The 25,634-nt window shown below is 41.3% G+C and overlaps 1 protein-coding gene across 4 annotated transcripts in view; it reads left to right on the top strand.

Annotated features, from left to right (window-relative positions):
- LOC109109037 (girdin-like) overlaps positions 1-21,432 on the top strand; it is a 71,691-nt gene extending 50,259 nt beyond the window's left edge. For all 4 annotated transcript variants that reach the window (XR_006156225.1, XM_042736181.1, XM_042736180.1 and 1 more), the window contains one exon: positions 21,062-21,432. Coding sequence is in view for 1 of the 4 variants with exons in the window: in XM_042736181.1 (XP_042592115.1) it covers positions 21,062-21,078 (17 nt within the window). In the remaining 3 variants the exon portion in view is untranslated. The remainder of the gene's footprint in view (positions 1-21,061) is intronic.
- Positions 21,433-25,634: the final 4,202 nt, after the last annotated feature.

Here is a 25,634-nt window from a genome sequence, read left to right as displayed (position 1 = left end):
AACAAGGCACGAGCTGTCGGCCGCGCTCTCGGTCATGGAGCTGAAAAACCATGATCATGTACTGTAACAGGAATCATTAGCTGAACCAATTTATGAAGTGGAAAAAAGTGGATTGCAATACATATTTTTGTTATGTAGGTTAATTTATGGCATTAGGCAAAAGTATTAAACACAGAAATGATTTTTTTCAGCCACATAAAACTTCAATATTTTTTTCATCAAACTGCATTAAATTAAAAACAGTTATTTACAGTTATAAAAACAGATATTCACATAGAAAGCAGTAATATTTCAGAAAATTTAGAATGTTTTACTCTATTTTCAATCAAATAAATGCAGCCTTGTGATCAATAGATACTTTTTTAAGCAAAAACATTTAAAAAATCTGACCCCAGTTGTTTGATTGAGTGTTCTATGTAAATTGAAATGTATTTTTGTATGAATGTGTCCAGTGACCAGATGAACCAAACCAAACTATTCAGACGTTATTATCTTTACACCATCACATTAAAATAAAAAGCCAATATGAAAAGGAAAGACTGATAATACTTCTACTTCTGGATTTTTCCCATATCATTCAGTGTTCCCACTGTCCTTTGAGAACCTGTGCAAAATATTTTAGAAATAATATTCTGGAGAAAACATTTTGACACAAATATAATAAATACGTGCAGTCTGGCTTGCAGGACATTCTAAAAGGCTTTTCACAAATCACAGCGTTATTTTTGCTTTGAAAAACACAAGACGTGGTACTGGAATTTTGGGGGAAAAAAACATCTTTTTTTTTTTTTTTTTTACTTTTAAACTTTTTGAATTTAAAGGTTTGGGAAACCTTGACGTGATATAATGTTTAATGCACTTCATGTTATTACAACAAATGGTATGTATTTTCTTACTTTGTACTTTTATATCAATATGGTACAAGATAGACCTACTTAAATGTTAGAAACCCGTTAGGTCAAAAGTAATCTAAAAGTACTACAATTTGTAAGTAATCTACCCAACTCAGTATAACCACAAGTTTACTACAAATACTATGGTGAAGCTACATGGCTAGCATAGCAAAACCATGGTTAATGTGTGGTCACTTTAGTCTAACTATTTTATTTTGTTTTTTAGTAGTAAAAAAAAACATTTAATATTCATAAAGGTACATGTAATTAAAACATTATGTAATTGAGTGAAGAAATGAAGGTGAGTAACGTTAATCTTAACTGACGCTGATATTACAATAGCCAACAGTTTACGTAATTTGGCTCTTGATTTTATTGTTGTTTTATTTTTAATAACATGTTGAGAAGAAATAATCTTCTGCAATCACAGACATTCGCATTTGGACTGGATTAGTTTTGTCGGAGGATCGCTGAGTTTGCCGAAAAACAGTGGGTAATTTGCTCTGGAATGATTACAGGGGTTGTGTGAGAAAAACACAGACTTAGCAGATTCGGACAGGATTAAAATCACTAAGTACGTCTGTGAAACACAAATTTCTCTAATGACTCCCTGTAAAACTAGTCCTGGCAGATTAGGGCTTCAGTTGATAATCCAGTATACTTTATTTTTGACAAAACATCCCATGTTTCGGTAGTGACAGTTATGCTTTGGTGGCGACCATATCACATTACAGAATTTTAACTTTCATACTAAAACATACTAAAATACAAAAAATAAAAAATTTAAAAATGTGTTTATTTCCCCGAAATAAAGGCTTATCTATTCCCTTTTGTCACTACCAAAATAATAATGACATCTTTCAGTCATGACTGTTACCAAAACTCTTACTTATGAACCTAGCTCAAACATGCTAATCGGCACATGGTTAGCTAGCTGAACAGTGGTACACGTATAAAAGCTAAATGTTATTAATAACTCCCAAAAAAGTGTGTTTAATTGTAGGGGGGAAGTGTTTAGTAGTGACCTTCCTTAAAGTTTCACACAGATTTTTCAGACTTTTGAACACATTTACCTCAGAATGATGAGACTTGTCTACTCACACCTTGTAGCTATGAGAGAGGAGCACAGGAATAGTTCCTGATCATAAATTTAGGGGTGTAGTTAAAATCAGTCGCAGCCACTGGACTAAAACATACACTGTTTCGGTAGTGACAGAATTTTTATTTTATAAAGTTTCATAATATACAAAAATAAATATTTTATGTTTATTTATATATATAAATTGTTTAGTTTGTGACAGAATTTTTATTTTATAAAGTATATATATATATATACAAAAATAATATACTATATATATATATATATATATATACACATGTATACAGTGCCTATAAACAGTATTCACACCCCTTCATTTTTTCACATTTTGTTATAAAGCAGCCTTATGTTAAACTGTTTTAAATGACTTTTTTCAACATCAATCTACCCTCCATTCACCATAATGACAAAGCAAAAACAGAACTGTCACAACTTCATAAATGTATTAAAAATAAAAAACTGAAATAAGTACATTGCATAAGTATTCATACCCTTAACTAAATATTTAGCTGAAGCACCTTTACAGTCTCAAGTGTTTCTAAATAATTGATATAATTAAATTGATTTTTTGTTGATGCACTTTTATAGTTTTTTGTGTTTATATTCGATTGGGTTCGTTGGATGTCTGGGCAGACTCACAAGTTTTCTCATTCATTGGGTTCAGCATACCCTTAACTAAATATTTAGCTGAAGCACCTTTACAGTCTCAAGTGTTTATATTCGATTGGGTTGGTCATTGTCCTGTTGAGAGATGATCCTTCTGCCCAGTCTGAGCTTCTGAATGCTCTGGACTGGGCTTTCATCAAGGCAATCTCTATATTTTGCTGCACTAAGTGTTTCTTCTACTCTGACGAGTTCCTCAGTCCCTGCCGCTGAAAAACAGCTCCACAGCAAGAGGCTCCAGCACACTTTACTTTTGGGATGCTACTCTGCAGGTGATGAGCAGAGCTGTTTCCTTCAAACATTATGCTTAAGGCCCCGATATACTTCAAACGAAATCGAAGAATGAACTGATATGACGTCATTTCGAACAAAATCAGGCCGAAACGAAGTTCGTTTTGAGTTTGTTTCGACAGTTCGAAATAGCTGACCAAAGCGAACTTTCTGAGGGAGTTCTTTTCTTTTGGCTCCTAAACACCTTTGAGCTTCTATTGGTCCATGGCGATTACGCAATCGTTTGGTGTGTTCTGAAACTCCACCTTCTTTGATTTTTTGTTTTTCTTTTTTTTCGGGTTCGTATCTCATTTAGCAGAGGTCAGACAGGAGAACAACATCTCCTAGTCACTAGCAACATGAATACATTGGAGTGTAGAATAGCTGAACTGGCACAGATATAGCCGGACCTGTACGATCGCTCGCGGACATACTTTAAAGATTCAGAGAAAGCATTTAATTCCTAGAAAGAAATTCCAATGAAGCTTGGTGTTGACGACCCGGAGTTATGCAAAAAGTGACGCAGAGAAACATCCAAGACAAGTTTTCCAAAGCCATGAAAAGAATGAAAGGAAAGAGTAAAGATATAAGGTAGCAAGAACCAAATACATGTGTTTCAAATAAATGTTACACCATACTGTTACACCATACTGCTGCTGCTGCTGCTGTTGTTCTTTCAATAAGCGAATTTAAAGGGTATACAATAAATGAAATGCCAAACGAACATACAATAATACACCTGTGTTTTAATCAAAAGTAAATCATGACACCACATAAAATATGCAAAGGTGTAACAATTTATCTGATGACGAACATACAATAATACACCTGTGTTTTAATCAAAAGTAAATCATGACACCACATACATTTAATCTACACCCCGCCTTTAGCAGCGCGACACACGTTTACATTAATATACAACCCCGCCTCCAACAGCGCGACACACTTTTACATTAATCTTACACCCTGCCTCCAGCAGCGCGACACACGTTTACATTAATCTACACCCCGCCTCCAGCAGCGCGACACACGTTTACATTAATCTACACCCCGCCTCCAGCAGCGCAACATGTTTACATTAATCTACACCCCGCCTCCAGCAGCGGGACACACGTTTACATTAATCTACACCCCGCCTCCAGCAGCTTAACACACATTTACATTAATCTACACCCCGCCTCCAGCATCGGGACACACGTTTACATTAATCTACACCCCGCCTCCAGCAGCGCGACACATGTTTACATTAATCTACACCTCGCCTCCAGCAGCGTGACACACGTTTACATTAATCTACACCCCGCCTCCAACAGAGCGACACACGTTTACATTAATCTACACCCCGCCTCCAGCAGCTTGACACACGTTTACATTAATCTACACCCCGCCTCCAGCAGCGCGACACACGTTTACATTAATCTACACCCTGCCTCCAGCAGCGCAACATATTTACATTAATCCACACCCCGCCTCCAGCAGCGCGACACACGTTTACATTAATCTACACCCCGCCTCCAGCAGCTTGACACACGTTTACATTAATCTACACGCCGCCTCGAGAAGCTCGACACACGTTTACATTAATCTACACCCCGCCTCCATCAGCTTGACACACGTTTACATTAATCTACATCCCGCCTCCAGCAGCTTGACACACGACGTTCACATTAATCTACACCCCGCCTCCAACAGCGTGACAAACGTTTACATTAATCTACACCCCGCCTCCATCAGCTTGACACACGTTTACATTAATCTACACCCCGCCTCCATCAGCTTGACACACGTTTACATTAATCTACACACCCCGCCTCCATCAGCTTGACACACGTTTACATTAATCTACACCCCGCCTCCATCAGCTTGACAACACGTTTACATTAATCTACACCCCGCCTCCAGCAGCTTAACACACATTTACATTAATCTACACCCCGCCTCCAGCAGCTTAACACACATTTACATTAATCTACACCCCGCCTCCAACAGCGCGACACACGTTTACATTAATCTACACCCCGCCTCCAGCAGCGCGTCATGTTTACATTAATCTACACCCCGCCTCCAGCAGCGGGACACACGTTTACATTAATCTACATCCCGCCTCCAGCAGCTTGACACACGTTTACATTAATCTACACCCCGCCTCCAACAGCGTGACACACGTTTACATTAATCTACACCCCGCCTCCAGCAGTTTGACACACGTTTACATTAATCTACACCCCGCCTCCAGCAGCGCGACACACGTTTACATTAATCTACACCCCGCCTCCAGCAGCTTGACACACGTTTACATTAATCTACACCCCGCCTCGAGCAGCTCGACACACGTTTACATTAATCTACACCCCGCCTCCATCAGCTTGACACACGTTTACATTAATCTCCACACCCCGCCTCCAGCAGCTTGACACACGTTTACATTAATCTACACCCCGCCTCCAACAGCGCGATACACGTTTACATTAATCTACACCCCGCCTCCAGCAGCTTGACACACGTTTACATTAATCTACACCCCGCCTCCATCAGCTTGACACACGTTTACATTAATCTACACCCGCCTCCATCAGCTTGACACACGTTTACATTAATCTACACCCCGCCTCCATCAGCTTGACACACGTTTACATTAATCTACACCCCGCCTCCATCAGCTTGACACACGTTTACATTAATCTACACCCCGCCTCCAGCAGCTTGACACACGTTTACATTAATCTACACCCCCGCCTCAACAGAGCGACACACGTTTACATTAATCTACACCCCGCCTCCAGCAGCGCAACACATTTACATTAATCTACACCCCCCCTCCAGCAGCGCGACACACATTTACATTAATCTACACCCCGCCTCCAACAGCGCAACATGTTTACATTAATCTACACCCCGCCTCCAGCAGCGCGACACACGTTTACATTAATCTACACCCCGCCTCCAGCAGCGCGACACACGTTTTACATTAATCTACACCCCGCCTCCAGCAGCGCGACACACGTTTACATTAATCTACAACCCCGCCTCCAACAGCGCGACACACGTTTTACATTAATCTACACCCTGCCTCCAACAGCGCGACACACGTTTACATTAATCTACACCCCGCCTCCAGCAGCTTGACACACGTTTACATTAATCTACACCCCCCCTCCAGCAGCTTGACACACGTTTACATTAATCTACACCCCACCTCCAGCAGCGACACACATTTTACATTAATCTACACCCCACCTCCAGCAGCGGGACACACGTTTACATTAATCTACACCCCGCCTCCAGCAGCCTCCCACACCTTTACATTAATCTACACCCCGCCTCCAGCAGCGGGAGACACGTTTACATTAATGTACACCCCGCCTCCAGCAGCACGGCACACGTTTACATTAATCTACATCCCGCCTCCAGCAGCTTGACACACGTTCACATTAATCTACACCCCGCCTCCAACAGCGCGACACACGTTTACATTAATCTACACCCCGCCTCCAGCAGCTTGACACACGTTTACATTAATCTACACCCCGCCTCCAGCAGCGCGACACACATTTACATTAATCTCCACACGCCGCCTCCAGCAGCGCAACACACGTTTACATTAATCTACACCCCGCCTCCACCAGCGCGACACACACGTTTACATTAATCTACACCCCGCCTCCAGCAGCGGGACACACGTTTACATTAATCTACACCCCGCCTCGAGAAGCTCAACACACGTTTACATTAATCTACACCCCGCCTCCACCAGCGCAACATATTTACATTAATCTACACCCCGCCTCCAGCAGCTTGACACACGTTCACATTAATCTACACCCCGCCTCCAACAGCGTGACAAACGTTTACATTAATCTACACCCCGCCTCCAGCAGCTTGACACACGTTTACATTAATCTACACCCCGCCTCCAGCAGCGGGACACACGTTTACATTAATCTACATCCCGCCTCCAGCAGCTTGACACACGTTCACATTAATCTACACCCCGCCTCCAACAGCGTGACAAACGTTTACATTAATCTACACCCCGCCTCCAGCAGGGTGACACACGTTTACATTAATCTACACCCTGCCTCCAACAGCGCGACACACGTTTACATTAATCTACACCCCGCCTCCAGCAGCGCAACACGTTTACATTAATCTACACCCCCGCCTTTAGCAGGGCGACACACGTTTACATTAATCTACACCCCGCCTCCAACAGCGCGACACACTTAACACATTAATCTACACCCCGCCTCCAGCAGCGCGACACATGTTTACATTAATCTACACCCCGCCTCCAGCAGCGCGACACGTTTACATTAATCTACACCCCGCCTCCAGCAGCGCGATACACGTTTACATTAATCTACACCCCGCCTCCAGCAGCGCGACACACGTTTACATTAATCTACACCCCGCCTCCAACAGTGCGACACACGTTTACATTAATCTACACCCCGCCTCCAGCAGCGCGATACACGTTTACATTAATCTACACCCCGCCTCCAACAGCGCGACACACGTTTACATTAATCTACACCCCGCCTCCAACAGCGCGACACACGTTTACATTAATCTACACCCCGCCTCCAGCAGCGCGACACACGTTTACATTAATCTACACCCTGCCTCCAGCAGCGCGACACACGTTTACATTAATCTACACCCCGCCTCCAGCAGCGCGACACACATTTACATTAATCTACACCCGCGCCTCCAGCAGCGGGACACACATTTACATTAATCTACACGCCGCCTCCAGCAGCGCAACACATTTACATTAATCTACACCCCGCCTCCAGCAGCGCAACACATTTACATTAATCTACACCCCGCCTCCAGCAGCTTAACACACATTTACATTAATCTACACGCCGCCTCCAGCAGCGCAACACATTTACATTAATCTACACCCCGCCTCCAGCAGCTTGACACACGTTTACATTAATCTACACCCCGCCTCCAGCAGGGCGACACACGTTTACATTAATCTACACCCTGCCTCCAACAGCGCGACACACGTTTACATTAAACCCCCGCCTCCAGCAGCGCATCACGTTTACATTAATCTACACCCCGCCTCCAGCAGGTTGACACACGTTTACATTAATCTACACCCCGCCTCCAGCAGCTTGACACACGTTTACATTAATCTAAACCCCTCCTCCAGCAGCTTGACACACGTTTACATTAATCTACACCCCGCCTCGAGCAGCTCGACACACGTTTACATTAATCTACACCCCGCCTCCAGCAGCAGGACACACGTTTACATTAATCTACACCCCGCCTCCAGCAGCGCGACACACCTTTACATAATCTACACCCCGCCTCCAGCAGCGGGACACACATTTACATTAATCTACACCCCGCCTCCAGCAGCGCAACACATTTACATTAATCTACACCCCGCCTCCAGCAGGTTGACACACGTTTACATTAATCTACACCCCGCCTCCAGCAGCTTGACACACGTTTACATTAATCTACACCCCGCCTCCAGCAGCTTGACACACGTTTACATTAATCTACACCCCGCCTCCAGCAGTGCGACACACGTTTACATTAATCTACACCCCGCCTCCAACAGCGCGACACACGTTTACATTAATCTACACCCCATTTAAAGTTTTAAAGAAAATTTTCTTTGCACCTTTCAATTACTCTGGAGTTAGAAACTGAATTGTTATTATTATTGCAAATTTCAATTACTCTGGAGTTAGAAACTGAATTGTTAAGACAGAAACTGGGTCACAGGGGCAAAAACACAAATAAATGAGTCCAGGGGTGTGACAAATAGTTTTTAGTCAGATATTATAATTTATTATTTTTTATTTTTTTCCCCATTAGATGTAAATTTGTCCCTCACACTTTATTAGGGCAGGTGTGTTCACATAGAGGTTTCTAGATTTAAATTTAGAGTTAAATTCAAAGAGACAGTATTGATAGACTTTGCATGACCTGACATTTTATTTGTATCCAAAATGAGGAGATGTGAATGTCAGGAGCGCTGAACACTCTCATGCAGTGTGTGTTTCATTCATACTAGAAGCTGAGGGCACTCTGGCCAGAAAGTGCAAAGCAGACTCATAGAAGTAATAACTTGGTGTGCAAGAAATCCCTAATATGGACACAAGCATCGGCTATTGCTGTAGCTGAGGTGAATAAAAAGCAGAAACATTTTTACTGATGAAACGTGAAGACAAACACACTTTTGCAAAAATATATGGTTTATGTGTGTCTTTTCAAGTTATCTCCAGGTCATAGATAAATAAACTATATGAATAACGCCGTACTGATTGACATATCATTTATTATAGAGACTATAAAATATATTTCCTGCCTTATTCTGTGATAAAAATTGGAAAAGGGTGTTTGTATTAGCCTTTATAAACCAATCATAAAATTATCATTAGGGAAATGTTGAACAAAAACATTATAGCCCCTTGCTGCAGCTAAAGTTACTTCCACAGGCTACACACTGCAATATAAACAACAGCCGTGCATGCTGTCTTCACATCATTCTTGTAAAATAATAATAATTTAATAATATGAGAATACAAGCACACCGCTCCGATGAGAACTCTATTTAACAGCAGCTGCAGATGTTCTTGAAGGCATCTGGTTTGTGTGGGATTGTCCCGGATGAGATCCTCAGGTAAAAGGTCATCATGTGAATCATTTCATTTACGGATAAATTATTATTCATTCATTTTACTAATAATTAGATTGGACAGTCCTTCACAAATGCGTTTAGTTACCAAAAAAAGAAAAGGTCACTTTTTGGGCATCAAGGGGCATCTGAGACACCCACCGCACCCCCCTCTGCACGTGCCTGAGAGAGAGCTTGTGTGAATTAGGCTACCTCTGTGCATCCCTCAGCAGTGTTCTGCATCAGTGTATTTTTATGGAGCAGTACATTACTCTCTAGTGAGCAATGTTATTTGTTTTTTATTTTGGATGTTATTTTTTTTTGTTTTTGTTTTTTTTTGTGTTGTGTTGTTTTTTTGTACTGTATGCTAATTTCCGTTTTTACAGTTAACTATGCGAAGTGATATGGAACTGTAAAGTGGTCAAGAGAGCTGCCTGGAAGTACGTTCGCCATGCGTTTCCCAGAAAATAATTGCACACCTCAGAACATTCATCAGCCAATCAGATTCAAGCATTCATCAGCCCCGTCATACCTCTCAATTGAAAGTACCCAATAAATTATGATTTTATATACACTGCTCAAAAAAATTAAAGGAACACTTTCAGATCTCAATGGGGAAAAATACCATGCTGGATATAGTGGCGGGAGACAGACACAGTGGGGGTGGCGTCAGGCCTCGGAGAAGCTTTTATTAACAGAAAATAAACCAAAAGAGGGAATAAAGTGTCCAAAGGGGAGGTGTGTCCAAAATAAACAGGGAATCTGGTGTCCTCGTCGTGCTGCGGGGTTCGTGTAGGTGGGGCAGTGTTCAGGAGGGAAGGGTCCAGGTAAGGGACGGAGTCCGGCAGCTGCACGCGCTCCCCTCTTCGGTCCGGGTGCGAGGGGCGGCGGCTTCTTCCAGCGGATGCATCCTTCTCGCTGGCCGAGGCGCTTGAAGGGGATAGACGGCCCGGCATCCTGGCCCGACGGCCGTGTAACAGGTGCGGTTCTCATCTGGACCGCAGGTCCGGCAGCTCACGTCTCTGGCAGTGCGGGAGTCCCTCAACGCACCCTTCCTGGACCCATGAGGACACCAGCGTGCATGCACAGGGAAGAGACCGGTCTCCCGAGGAGAGGCGTGTTGGGCTTTTTAAACAACGGCGGTGCCCAGGCTCCATTTACATCAGGTGTGCCTCATCACATGCCGCCAGCCCTGGCTCGTCCAACGCCCCTCCTCTTTCACCACTCACTCCTGTCGGGAGCCTGGTGAAGGGCTGCGATTTGGGACAGGGTGCCGATGACAATTAGGGGGGAGGCAGCTGACTCACCACATCCCCCCCCACAAGACATCCCCGTCATCAGGCCGCCACCCACACGGGAGTGCTACCTTCCTCAACCAGGCTCCAAACGGTCAGAGTCGGCGGGGAGGGGATTCCTCTCCAGGCAGTTCTCCCTCTCGCACCACGCCGGGAAAGGGACAGAGAAACCAGGTTTTAGTCGACAGCCTTAACCAACCACAGGGTAAAATGACAATAAAAGAGAAGTCACTTACCCCTTTTGTGGCTGGGAGGCCGTCTCCGTCGTTCCTCCATCCCAGTCCGGGTTTTCACGAACGAGAGAGAGGGAGTGACGTTACCAGGTGTTACCCAACTGTGCTGTCTAGGCTCCGCCTTGCCTGCATTCTCCACCACTGTGGCGGGAGGAGCAAACAGCAGACAAAGTGGGGGTGGCGTCAGGCCTCGGAGAGGCTTTTATTAACAGAAAATAAACCAAAAGAGGGAATAAAGTATCCAAGGGGAGTTGTGTCTAAAATAAACAGGGAATCTGGTGTCCTCGTTGTGCTGCGGGGTTCGTGTAGGTGGGGCAGTGTTCAGGAGGGAAGGGTCCCGGTAAGGGGCGGAGTCCGGCAGCCGCATGCACTCCCCTCTTCGGTCCGGGGCGCGAGGGGCGGTGGCTTCTTCCAGCAGCTGCATCCTTCTCGCTGGCTGCAGCACTTGAAGGGGATAGACAGCCTTGCATCCTGGCCCAACGGGCGTGTAACAGATGCGGTTCTCATCTGGACCGCGGGTCTGGCAGCTCACGTTTCTGGCGGCGCGGGAGTCCCTCAACGCACCCTTCCTGGACCCACGAGGACACCAGCGTGCATGCACGGGAAAGAGACCGGTCTCCCGAGGAGAGGCGCGTTGGGCTTTTTAAACAGCGGTGGTGATGAGGCTCCATTTACATCAGGTGTGCCCCATAACACGCCGCCAGCCCTGGCTCGTCCAGCGCCCCTCCTCTCTCACACACCCACTCCTGTCGGGAGCCTGGTGAAGGGCAGCGATTTGGGATGGGGTGCCGATGATAATTAGGAGGGAGGCAGCTGACTCGTCACAATATCTATAATGAAATAGACTTGGTAATGTGTTAGGAATGAAACCTACAGAGGGCTGAATTCAACCTACAGAGGGCTGAATTCAAAGACACCCTGAAAATCAAAGTGAAAAAAATATGCAGCAGGCTAGTCCATTTTGCTGAAATTTCATTGCAGGAACTCAAAATGGTACTCAGTAGTTTGTATGGCCCCCATGTGCTTGTATGCATGCCTGACAGCATCAGGGCATGCTCCTAATGAAACAATGGATGGTGTCCTAGGGTATTTCCTCCCAGATCTGGACCAGAGTCTGAGGTGCAACCTGGTGGCGTCGGATGGGCCGAAACATAATGTCCCAGAGGTGTGCATTTGGATTTAGTTCAGGTGAGCATGGGGACCATTCAATGGTATCAATTCCTTCATCCTCCAGGAACTGCCTGCATACTCTCGCAACATGAGGACAGGCATTGTTGTGCACCAGGAGGAACCTGGGTCCCACTGCACCAGTGTAGGGTCTGACAATGTGTCCAAGGATTTCATCCCGATACCTAATGGCAGTCAGGGTGCCATTGTCTAGCCTGTAGAGGTCTGTGCATCCCTGGTTATGCCTCCCCAGACCACCACTGACCCACCACCAAACCGGTCGTGCTGTGCATCCCTGGTTATGCCTCCCCAGACCACCACTGACCCACCACCAAACCGGTCGTGCATTTTACGCTGTTTATATCACGCTGACATATCTGTGGGAAGCACAGGCCGCAACAGTGCAGACCTGGAAATCTAGTGCTAACCCCACCCCCAACTGAATGCCTAATTCGAGCTCCACGGTGCCGTGCAGTGAATACAGGGCCCACTAGAGGACGTTGGGCCCTCAGGCCACCATCATGACGTCTGTTTCTGATTGTCTGGTTGAGACATCACACCAGTGGCCTGCCGGAGGTCATTTTTGAAGGGCTTTGGCAGTGCCACCCTGGTTCCTCTTTGCACAAAGGAGCAGATACCAGTCCTGCTGCTGTTTAAGGACCTTCTAGGGTGCCCTGTCCAGCTCTCCTAGAGTAACTGCTTGTCTCCTGGAATCTCCACCATGCTCTTGAGACTGCTGGGGGAGACAGCAAACCTTCTGGCAATGGCACGTATTGATGTGCCATCCTGGAGGGGTTGGACTGCCTGTGCAACCTCTGTAGGGTCCAGGTATAGCCTCATGCTTCCAGTAGTGACACTGACCCTAGCCAGATGCAAAACTAGTGAAAAACAGTCAGAAAAGATGAGTAGAAGAAAAAATGTCAGTGGCCTCCACCAGTAAAACCATTCCTGTCTTGGGGGTCATCTCATTGTTGTCCATCTAGTGCACCTGTTGTTCATTTCATTGACACTAAAGCAGCTGAAACTGATTAACAACCGCGTCTCTGCTGCTTAACTGACCTGGGGTGCATTTCCAAAAGCATCGTTAGCTAACTATGGTAGTTTGTTCCATTGAAATCTATTGGTAACGACGGAACGTGTGACCATAGTTGGTTTTGGGAAACGCACCCCTGATCAATATTCCAGGAGTTTAACTGACTTGATGCTATACTCTGATTAAAAAGTGTTCCTTTAATTTTATTTTTATTTTTTTTGTGGAGTGTATATTAAGCTTACTGATATGGTTTAAATATTATTGTGGGTTTCATTAGATAATAGAAGGATCTTAGTAAACATCTAAGATTTGAATTCTAAATGCTTTTTAAAAGTATTTTGGTTGTGTGGAAAAAGCAGTTTTGCACCAATTCTGTAGAATAGCCCATATATGTTATTCAATAATAATCACATCAAGTGCATCAGTGCAATGATAATTCACCACATTCATTACTGTTAAAACAGTTATGTCAATGGAGAGATGGACTCAGTATGTGTTGTAGCAGGTGTACAGTACATTTTCACAGCTGGTGGTTTCTGTCAAACAAATGAACTGTATTGTAATGCCAGCTGTAAAAAAGCCACTGCTGAGCAGCAGACAGGTGTTTTGAAGCTCCTGGAGTCTCAAGATCCTCTCCATGCAGACTGACAGTTGTGTGTAAAGCTGCGTTTTCAGTCACTGCTAACCAAAACCACAAAAAGAAACCTGCACAGTGGCTGTAGAAACACACATGAAGATTTGTTTTTAAATAGTTTTATTCACTTACGAATGCTTCAGTACAATGAATGGTCCAGATAAATGGATTTCTGAAAGTTGATGAATGGCCATCCTATTCCATGAGACTGAAAACATCATCATTGAGGCGTTGGGCGAGGATTGGTTTGGAATATTGGGAACTGATATGTAAGGTCATTTTAGGGCGTCAAAATGACTTCTGCAAGATATGTGGAGTTCATAACTGACCATTTTCTATTGTGGTATAAAATGAAGAATAGTGCTTCTGGAAATAAAAGGATTTTCATGTAGGACAAACACACTATCCCATGCTGCATGAATACCATCGTGCTAAACAGTTTGAAAATGTGTTTCTACAGCCACTGTGCAGGTTTCTCTTTGTGAGGTATTGGTTAGCAGTGACTGAAAAAGCAGCTTTACACACAGACTGTCAGTCTGCATGGAGAGGATCTTGCAAGACTCCAGGAGCTTCAAAACCTGTCTGCTGCTCAGCAGTGGCTTTTTTTACAGCTGCCATTACAATACAGTTCATTTGTTTGAAAACTTTCCTTAATAAAGCTTTATCTGACCACGGATCTTCTGTGCTCTAAGTCACTCACATAGAATCTTTTGACAGTTCAGTAATTTCTATTAGCTTTTCGCGAAATATTTTTGTTTGTTTGATGCCTTTTGCAAGACATTGCATTGTTTGATACTTTTCATCTTCCAGAAAGAAAGATCTTTCTTCCTCACTCCTGACAAACTTTTGACCAACCTGTCTGATCTATTGATACCAGTTATCTAAAAAGATGTGAAAAAATACACAAACAAAAATCTGACTCTTTATTGTACCAAAATCCTATTGATATATCACTTGCATAATAATTTGGAACACAGTGTATATATATATCGCAACATCACATCACCGGCAGTAGTTGGTCCCATGACCACCACGGTGGTAAAAATCTCCCACCGTCACAGCCCTAGTTCTCATGACCTGATGTTCTGAGGATCTCATGATCTCATGATCTGATGTTCTCTTGATCTGATGATTTCATGACCTGATGTAGCTGAAGATCTGATGATATGATGTTCTCTTGATCTGATACTTCATGCTCTGATCTTCTGAAAAGATTTGATGATCTGATGATCTCTTGATCTGATCTTTTGACAGATCTGATGTTCTGATTATCTCATGATCTGATTGATTTCATGACCTGATGTTTTGAAGATCTGATGATCTCTTTTGATCTGATATCTCTCTTGATCTGATATTTCATGACCTGTGATGTTCTGAAGATCTGATGATCTGATGTTCTCTTGATAGGATGATTTCATGATCTGATGTTCCTGATTATCTCATGATCTGTCCTGAGATTCATGACCTGATTATCTGAAGAGATCTGATGATCTCATGATCAACCAAATGTTGACTCTTGATCTGATGATTTCATGATCTGATGTGTCTGATTATCTCATGATCTGATGATAGTTGGTCCCATGACCACCACGGTGGTAAAAATCTCCCACCGTCACAGCCCTAGTTCGATGATTTCATGATCTGATGTTCTGATTATCTCATGATCTGGATGGTTCTCATGACCTGATGTTCTGAGGATCTCATGATCTCATGATCTGATGTTCTCTTGATCTGATGATTTCATGATCTGATGTTCTGATTATCTCATGATCTGATGATTTCATGACCTGATGTTCTGAAGATCTGATGATCTGATGTTCTCATGATGATCTCTTGATCTCATGACCTGATGTTCTGATGATCTCATGATCTGATGTTCTCATGAAGAAGCAACATAATAACAGTTATTGCTTAAGCCAGAATCAGTTGTGTGTGAGGAACAGCATTGCTCAGAAACGGTTCGTCTCTCGTTTCTGTTCACTCCAGCATATGAACTTATGAATGTGTGTCTGCTACCACATGAGCAACAGATGGCTCACGCTTGTCACCAAACGAACACACAGCAGCACACATGTAACTACTGTACGCTGATGTGATTGAGCCTGAAGTGGCACAGAAGTGTGTTTTGTGGTTTGTAGTTGCACTGATAACCAAGGCTTGTGTTAGCCACGCAGGATACAGACTTCATGGTGTTTTCTCTGATTCATTTATTTATTGTTTACATTTCAATGCAATGGATATACTATATTAGTTCAATGTTTTGTTATTCAATATTTTGTATTTTTTGGGGGGATTTTATGGTAGTAAATTGTATTTATGCAGTAGTTATAATCTATTTAATATCCATTCATTTGTACCACTTGTAGAGAATAGGCCTGAAAATCAAATTTCCAACTGTTATAAATCTTGAGTGCTTTTGGGACAGACTTAAGTTTGGTCTCTTTTCAAAGAAGACACTTGGTGGATTATTGCTCTGGGGGGGACTGTTACTATTTTCAGAATTTTCAAACTATTTTCATTTTCAAAATATATATTTTCCTAATGTGTTTTACTAAATCTGAGAGAAAATCAAAGCCATTCATCTAAACAGAGAAAAAAAAGAGCTATCAGTGCGATTTAATTTGGCTGCAGTACCAAAAGTTTCTACTAGATAACACTACCCCCGCCCATTCATTTCCAATCCCATCACTTTTGAGCACGAACAGTACAAGTGTGACTTTTATTCAGGACCATTTAACTGTTTCACATCATGTCTAACAAGTGCCAAAACCTTTACCAAGTTTTGCACCATTCCAATGATGCAAACAAAATTAAAAAGTATGAGTCCTATATATATATATATATATATATATATAAATTTTCAGTCAAAAATGGCCAAACAGCATTAAATGGTTAAGTACTTTTTTTAAACATTTTATCATGGGAAAGGCTAATTCTGCCATTCAGAAACAAACTACACAGCCAGTGAAAACATGACATGCAGCAGTTAAAATAAGTATTAAACACATCACCATGTTTCTCAGTAAATATATCTCTAAAAACCCAAGTAATCCATACATACAAAGAAAACAAACAAATAAGTTCAGAAATTAAGTTATGTGCATTGCATTGCAAAATTCCAGTCTGAACAGAACAAGAGCATGAACAAGGAGTTGTGAAGCATGTTCTGAAAGAAAGGGCCTGATCTTAACATTGAATAAAGCAAATCTGCAGGACCGAACAGTTTTAGCAATGTGGTCTAAGAAAGTTAGCTGATCATCAATCATAACTCCATGGTTTCTGGCTGTTTTTGAAGGAGTTATGGGTGATGTACCTAGCTGGATGGTGAAATTGTGATGAATGATGGGTTTGATTGAACTACAAGCAGTTCTGTCTTTGCAAGGTTGAGTTGAAGGTGATGGTCCTTCATCCAGCAAGAAATGTCTGTTAGACAAGCTGAGATGTGAGCAGCTATCGTCGGATCATCAGGATGGAATGAGAGGTAGAGTTGAGTGTCATTGGCATAGCAGTGGTATGAAAAGCCATGTTTCATGTTTTGCTTTATTCAATGAAAGAATCTAGTGATGCCATGTAGACAGAGAAGAGAAGTGGGTCAAGAACAGAGCCCTGAGGCACCCCAGTAGTTAGATGTTGTGACTTGGACACCTCACCTCTCCAAGATACCTTGAAGTATGAATTACTTGGGTTGTTAGCAACATCTGGTGAAAATTTTATGTCAACAGCACCTTTAGAAATATATTTACTGAGATTTTTTATTTTTATTTTACCCAATGTATGTGTTTAGATTAAATTAAATTAAACTGTGAAAATGTAGGGTGGAGTCCATCAAGAGTGAGATTATTTGAATGATCGATTGCCCTTTAAAAACCAGGATTATGTAAAATGTAGCTGTTATTTTCAAGATGTTTTCATTGTATTGACAGTACAAGACAAAAATACAAACCAGCTGCACTAAACTCTTGCGGTGGCTTTAAATTATGGCTGAACGATCAATGACACAGATAAATACAGATGCAGAAGTGCGTTGAGTTCATTTTGATGGGCTGTTGTATAATGAGAGTCATTTCTCATACTGTCGATGATGTTTATGACTATGACATATCATGAGCTCAGGTGAGGTGAACACAGTCAGAGCGTGAATGTTTCCTCATACACTAACAGGCCAGAACTGCTCATCAGCTCCTCACACTCAGGTCAGAATGATGGAGGAGCAGCTTTAGGAAGCACTGATCTATCAGACATGATTAACGCTGGACGAGCTGGACATCAGGACGACTTTCAGAATAGCTTTCATCACAGCAAAGATAATTATCATTGTTATAAACATTGACAGCTGCAGATCTGCTGATCTGATGTTCTCGTGATCTGATGTTCTGATGATCTGCTGATCTCAAGATCTGATATTCTCACGACCTGATGATCTGATGTTCTCATGATCTCATGATCTTAAGGTCTGATGACCTCATGATCTGATGTTCTCATGACCTGATGATCTGATGATCTCATAACTATATATTCTGTTGTTATCTTGTTTTGTTGTGACCATGACCTGATGTTCTGAAGATCTGATGTTCTCATGACCTGATGTTCTGAAGATCTGATGTTCTCATGACCTGATGAATTGATGATCTCATGACCAGATATTCTGATGATCTCATGATCTGATGTTCTCATGAATTGATGATCTCATGACCTGATGTTCTGAAGATCTGATGTTCTCATGACCTGATGTTCTGATGATCTCATGATCTGCTGATCTCAAGATCTGATGTTCTGATGATCTGCTGATCTCAAGATCTGATGTTCTCATGATCTTAAGATCTGATGTTCTCATGATCTGCTGATCTCAAGATCTGATGTTCTGATGATCTCATGATCTGATGTTCTGATGATCTCATGATCTGATGTTCTCATGATCTTAAGATCTGATGTTCTCATGATCTGCTGATCTCAAGATCTGATGTTCTGATGATCTGCTGATCTCAAGATCTGATGTTCTGATGATCTCATGACCTGATGTTCTGAAGATCTGATGTTCTCATGACCTGATGTTCTGATGATCTCATGATCTGATGATCTGATGTTCTCATGATCTTAAGATCTGTTGTTCTGGTGATCTGCTGATCTCAAGATCTGATGTTCTGATGATCTCATGATCTGATGTTCTCATGATCTTAAGATCTGATGTTCTCATGATCTGCTGATCTCAAGATCTGATGTTCTGATGATCTCATGATCTGATGTTCTCACGACCTGATGATCTGATGTTCTCATGATCTGAAGATCTGATATTCTGATGATCTCATGATCTGATGTTCTCATGACCTGATGATCTCATGATCTGATGTTCTGAAGATCTGATGACCTGATGATCTCATGATCTGATGTTCTGAAGATCTGATGTTCTCATGACCTGCTGTTCTGATGATCTCATGATCTGATGATCTCATGATCTGGGGTCTCATTTATAAACGTTGCATACGCACAAAATGAGCATAGAAACGTGTACACAATTTTCCACGCACATATCGTGATTTATAAAAAATAAACTTTGCGTAAATATGTACGCAATGTATGAACATTCTAGACCATGCATACGCACTCTTTTTCCTGGAGTGAGAAAAGTAATTAAGTAAACAGCGATTTTAAACTCTGTTGTCATGTCGATATACACATTTACATGAAATACTCCACTCACATTAATGGAGATAAACACTGAAATTACATATTTTTATAAAAAACATTATTACATAATTTTATTAACAATAATTTTCCTGTGGTATGCTATGTTTTAAAGACAGCGAGGAGTGCTATAGGTGCACAATAATTCATCTTTAAACTCAAATACAGATCACGTTATGAGAAATATTTTAGTGAGAACAATGATCAATGATGTGCACTTCGAAATTATGGCAGACACTGCTGGATTCGGTGGAACGGTCCATTGTCCGGTATAGGACCAATGATAATAGCTTACAACCGCAGTTGCACGAGGTGTTGATGTTGTGTGAAGGCATCTCCACAACATAATGAAAAGTACCACTATATTTGAAGGATATAACTAGGAGAAAATGGTAAGATTTGCACATTTCCTTTTTAAAATACTTTGTCAGTGACGAGCTGAATTATATTTACACTGCAATAAATATGGGCCTATCTGTTTCCACTAAAAATAGCTAAACGATGTTCATCAGCAAAACTGCATACATTTAATTTGATTTGAATTGTTTAAAACAATTTAAATACTATTTGGCCAGTGTAAAAGAATGAGATCAACTCTATTCTAAAATATATCTGAGAACAAGTTTAAACCATTTTGTTTTTATGGATATTTTCATACATTTATTATAAAACATAACAAGGATACTGGATAATTTTTAGCATTATAGTCCCCATCTCATATTTCTTTAATGTCTCGGTGTTAAACATGGTGTCACGTCATGGGAATATGCATGGAAATGATATGCAGATGAGGTTATGTTATATAGTAAAACTAGGTGTTGTAAGCTCCATATATGGTGATTTCGGGGAGGAGACGAGGTGGAGATGCACATACGCATAATCTTCCCTGACTGAGATTTATAAAGGGATTTTTGCGCGGGTTCTGCCATATGCATGGTTTTATAAATCTGAAAACTTCTGAGCGTACGCAAAATCTAGCTTTTGTGCCTACATACACTTTTAGGATCAAATCTATGGAGAGTTTTATAAATGAGACTCCTGATGATCTCATGATCATATGATCTCATGACCTGATGTCATAACAGCTTTCGTCACAGCAAAGAGAACAATAATTGTTATAAACGTTGACAGCTGCAGATACTGTGTTCAGACGTCTCCATGATTATCATATAAAAATTAACATTAAATATTGATCTCATATATATTTCCATTCAGAAAAGATGCAGCAGAAAGAGTAAAAAGAAAAACTGTGATCAGTTCTCCATCATGAAGCTACTAAAATGATTAAACTTTTCCACAGAAAACAGTAATTGAGAAAAACCACTTGAAAAACCATGTAAATTTTATTGAGAATCACACATGAATGAGACAGACAGCAGCTGAGCGTCAGGATGAAGACGCTTGTGTTTCTCCTCTAACGTGTTTCCATCTCTTGTTCTCCATCAGAGGAAATCATCGTCTGAAGACTGAAGACCGGCACAATCCTACAATCTCCTGCCATGAGAAACAGGCTGTTTCTCTCTCTTTTGTAACCAAGGACCCTCAGCAATGAAAACAGAAAATACGTCCTTTTCCTTGAATCAAGGAAGCAGAAGGAGTCTTAGAGAAGCTGGGGCTCGTCTCACTCCCTCACGATCACCGCTGCATGTGTGCTGCTCATCTGACCTGCAGAAGACACCTGAGCAAACCCTGAAACACCAAAAACATAAGGACCAAGTGTGTGTGTGTGTGTGCCAAAAGACAATGTTACTCCTGTGTGAATGCCACATACCGCTTCATTCCTCTTTTCATAAATTAAATCAACGTGATAAACTTCACAACGGCTGTCTCATTCTCATTCTCATCCACTGTTACACAAACAGAATGAGAACATGTTTGTTACACAGAGCTGGGTAGTAACTGATTACATATAATCTGGATTATTTTATCAGATTTATAAAATTAAGTACTTCTAAGTAGATTAAATTACATTTTAAAATACTTGTAATCAGACTACAGTTACTTTTTTATGGATTACATGATTAAATAATATTAATTCGAAAGCAATAATTTATTAATATTTTTTCCTCCTTAATTTTTTCATCTTTTAAATTTTCCTTTTAAAATTGTGTGGAGGTTCTCACAGAGATCAGTCATTAGTCAGGCGCTACACAGCATTTGATTATTGATTTTTTAAGATTTGTTAAGGTTTGTTAAGTTTTTAGGAGTTTTTTAGGCTTTTGATGAGCTTATATTCATTTGTATGTGAATTATCACTCAGTGGGTTATTTTACCCTGAGATTTTAAAATGAATATTTTAATAATGAAGTATCACTTTTGCATGTTCATGGTTCTCTGACCTTGGTTAATGGTCACATGACATGCAGGTAAACAAATAAAATATTTCTTTTTTTTTCAGTGTTTTATTTTGATTCTTTTTAAAACTATTTGTTTAACTTTAACATTTTTATGATTTAATTAATTATTAGCTTCTCATTAAACTCATAAAGCCCTTGCTGTTTCTTCACAAACCCGGTTTGTTAAACTTTGACGTAATGTAATGTTTAATGCACTTCATGTTGTTCATAACAACAAATGAAATATTTTCCTATTCTTTGTATTTTTATATCAATATGTTATAAGATTATCCTATTTAAGTCAATGTGAAAAATGAGATAGGTCAAAAGTAATGTAAAAGTAGTCTGATTATATTAGCTAAAATGTGTAATGCAATGGATTGTAACTACAATTTTTGTCATGTAATTTTTAATCAGAAACAGACTACTGTTAGTAATCTACCCAGCTGTGTGTGTGTTATAACTGTGATCTTGGCTGCGTTTATACTAGGCATTAACATGCGATCACCGTGATCTGATCAAGCAGAGCACAGCGCGTTTACACTTGGCAACATCAGTTGACTTTTGATCTGGATAACCGATCGGATCTGTCTTTCCCGTGCAATATTTAAATAAGTCTGCAGAGAATGGCCCAGTGCAAAGTCAACCTGAAGTGGTGGGTTTTCTTTTGATAGGCATTTTCAGTCGTGGGACATTTTACAAATCAAAGATAAGTGTAGGAGTCTCACTAGTCTCCACACGGGTGTTCTCCGTCTTTTTTCTGACAGTTTGCGAGAGAGGGGCGGCGTTTTACGTGACGTCTACCTGCATATGCAGACACGATGGCTGGATTGCATTTACATTACACTGAGATCCGATCACAATGCGTCCTCGACTACCTCCAGACCAGGACACCCTGATCGGATAACATTCTGATCAGAAGCGTGTTTACACTTGTCTTTTCAATGTGTATGTGGACAACATCCGGATACAGGTTGCATGTTAATGCCAAGTATAAATGCAGCCCTTGATGCAGTTGAGGGTAATGTGGTCCGGAGATGTCTGGACACGCTCAGCAGCCACAGCAATTTCTTCTTGTCCTTCAGGAACAGGTTCTTAGTGACCAGTGAGACCAGCGGCATCATCTGCTCCACCGTGAATACCTGCAACACACACACACACACACACACACACACACACACACACACACCTCAGACACTTATCTGCATTCACCACCTTATTCTTCAACGGCCAAGTCAGCCGTTTTCTGTCACTGTGTGAGACTTATGGTTTGTTTGCTGCTGTAGGGAAATAACGAGAAGAGAAACAATATGCAGTAAATAGTAAAACTGTTTGCACTACAAACCAGTTTGCTCATACTTAAGATAATACATTAAAATAATATGGTAAGACACACCAGTTTGCAATATCAAGCAGCAAAACCAGCTGTTTTGTACAGCTAAAAATAGATGGCAGTCAATGGCACCGAAAGCCTTGCACATAAAAATTACTAATGACCGCATCTCTTACAGGAAAGATACAGCGACACGCTTTCAGAGCAGCTTCACAGAAAAACATGATGATAATGTGTCAGTGTTGGGGAAATATACTTTTAAAAGTAATGCATTACAAATTGCATTAGGGTCCTTGCATACTGAATCCAAAATTTTCTTATGCTTTTTTTTTTTTTATTTTTTTTTTATTAATTGGTCATCCTTTCCTATCAAAATGCTTGCTACAGATACGAAAACTCAAAAAAATCAAACCTGGTCCGATTTAAAAAAAAAAATAAAAAAATTATGACAAACGAAAGTTTCTGAGGCATTGACCTTTACTCCCTAAAAAAGTGAGTGTTCTATATTCTGTTACTTTTCATGAGAAGTGATGCATTATGTTATTTTGAGTGACTTTTTAAATCTGGGCAGGGTTTGCTTGTTTATTTTTTTATATAAAATAGTTTTTCTTTTACGAATGTAAAAGCCCTTTCACACCAAAAGTGAAATGAATGTAGACTGGAACTACAGTGAGATCATGTTCACACAGTGCTCTGCACTTACTCCTGATTTCTCTCACCATGGCAACACCAGAGCTGTCAGTCAATACATGGAAACAAAGTTACTGGCGTTGCTTATTTAAAAAAGTAACTCAGATATTTCCTTCTAAATTAAAAAGTAATGCGTTAACCCAACACTGTGACATTTAATAACCTATTAACTTAGTCGCATTGATAAGATCATAGCTGGGGGATAATATCAAGTTTTTATGGCTTTATGTGAGTGTATGTATGTGAATAAAGAGTCATGAGTCTGGGTTTGTTCAGTTTCTCATGTTTGACCTCAGGATGATCGATGCAGACCAAGTCGATGTCAAGTCACTTGAGAAGCTCCTCCAGCTGCTTCCTCTGATCCACCGACACCATCGAGACCAATGACAACTTTCTCTCACCAACGCACAGGGCTGTGATTGGTCAGAGCCAGCGGCGCTGGGTAAAGGAACAGCCACGTCCTCATCTTCATTCATTCCAGCTGTCCCAAATGGAACACTTCATGTGCACTTGCGGTCTTACAGACTTATGTCCGCATTAAAGGAGTCATATGATACTGCTAAAAAGAACATTATTTTGTGTGTTTGATGTAATGCAATTTGTTTATGCAGTTTAAAGTTCAAAAACACATTATTTTCCACATAATGTACATTATTATTTCTCCTCTATGCCCCGCCTTTCTGAAACGTGGCGATTTTTACAAAGCTCATCATTCTGAAAAGTGAGGTGTGCTCTGATTGGCCAGTTATTCAGTGTGTTGTGATTGGCCGAATACCTAAAGCGTGCGACGGAAATGTTACGCCCCTCACCATACTGTAATGCCGTCTCCCAGCAGCACAAGACTCAGTCCTGCTGCTCTGCTCATGCATATCCCATCATCGCTTTCTTTTAGCAGTTCAGTCAATGTACTGTTAGGAGTAACTGAATAACTCGTGATATTGGTTTATTTTGCTCAGAGGGAGTGTACGGCACGTTTATAAACCGAATAACTTAAGTTATTTGTGGAGTAGTGCGTACTGGAGACGCGAACCGTTTCAAATGATTCAGATAGATTTGGTAAACTGATTCGACCGGTTCACTAAGAAGATACAGTTAAATAGAAAGATTCATTCGCGATCCAGACATCACTAGACGAGACAAAACAAATAAAACCCTTTACAAATGAGGCATTTGTTGCATCCAGTGGGGACATAATTACTGATTATAATGACTTATACTATCTTTTTACATGTTGCTTATCAGTCTGCGTAAACATAAAACCATTTGTGCATTTATGATCTGAGAAACAACAAACAACAAGCGCTACTCTACTGCTCAAAACTCGTGTTTGAATCATCATTGACAAATTATTTAAATATAAAAAAAACTGTCAGGTGACCCTAGATGACCCAGAGGCGAAGGTAGTTTGCACAGTTTATTCAGTCCCAAATACAAACAGAAACAGACTGCCAGGCGCGACATAGAAAACAAGCTGCAGCTGGTGAACAAAGGATTAAACAGCTGCTTCCTGATTCACAGATCCTCGACTGTAGTGTAGCCCAACTTGAGTGAAGCGTAGACCAACGGAGATGGTCCAGGCTGGCAGATAGAAGCAACCACGCCTGCACACAGGTAACATGGCTGATCAGGACAGCAGGAACATGGTCGGGCTCTGGACTGG

Source organism: Cyprinus carpio, chromosome B13 (genome assembly GCF_018340385.1).
Source record: "Cyprinus carpio isolate SPL01 chromosome B13, ASM1834038v1, whole genome shotgun sequence".
NCBI lineage: Eukaryota > Metazoa > Chordata > Actinopteri > Cypriniformes > Cyprinidae > Cyprinus > Cyprinus carpio.
This window is presented reverse-complemented; position numbering and strand designations above follow the sequence as displayed.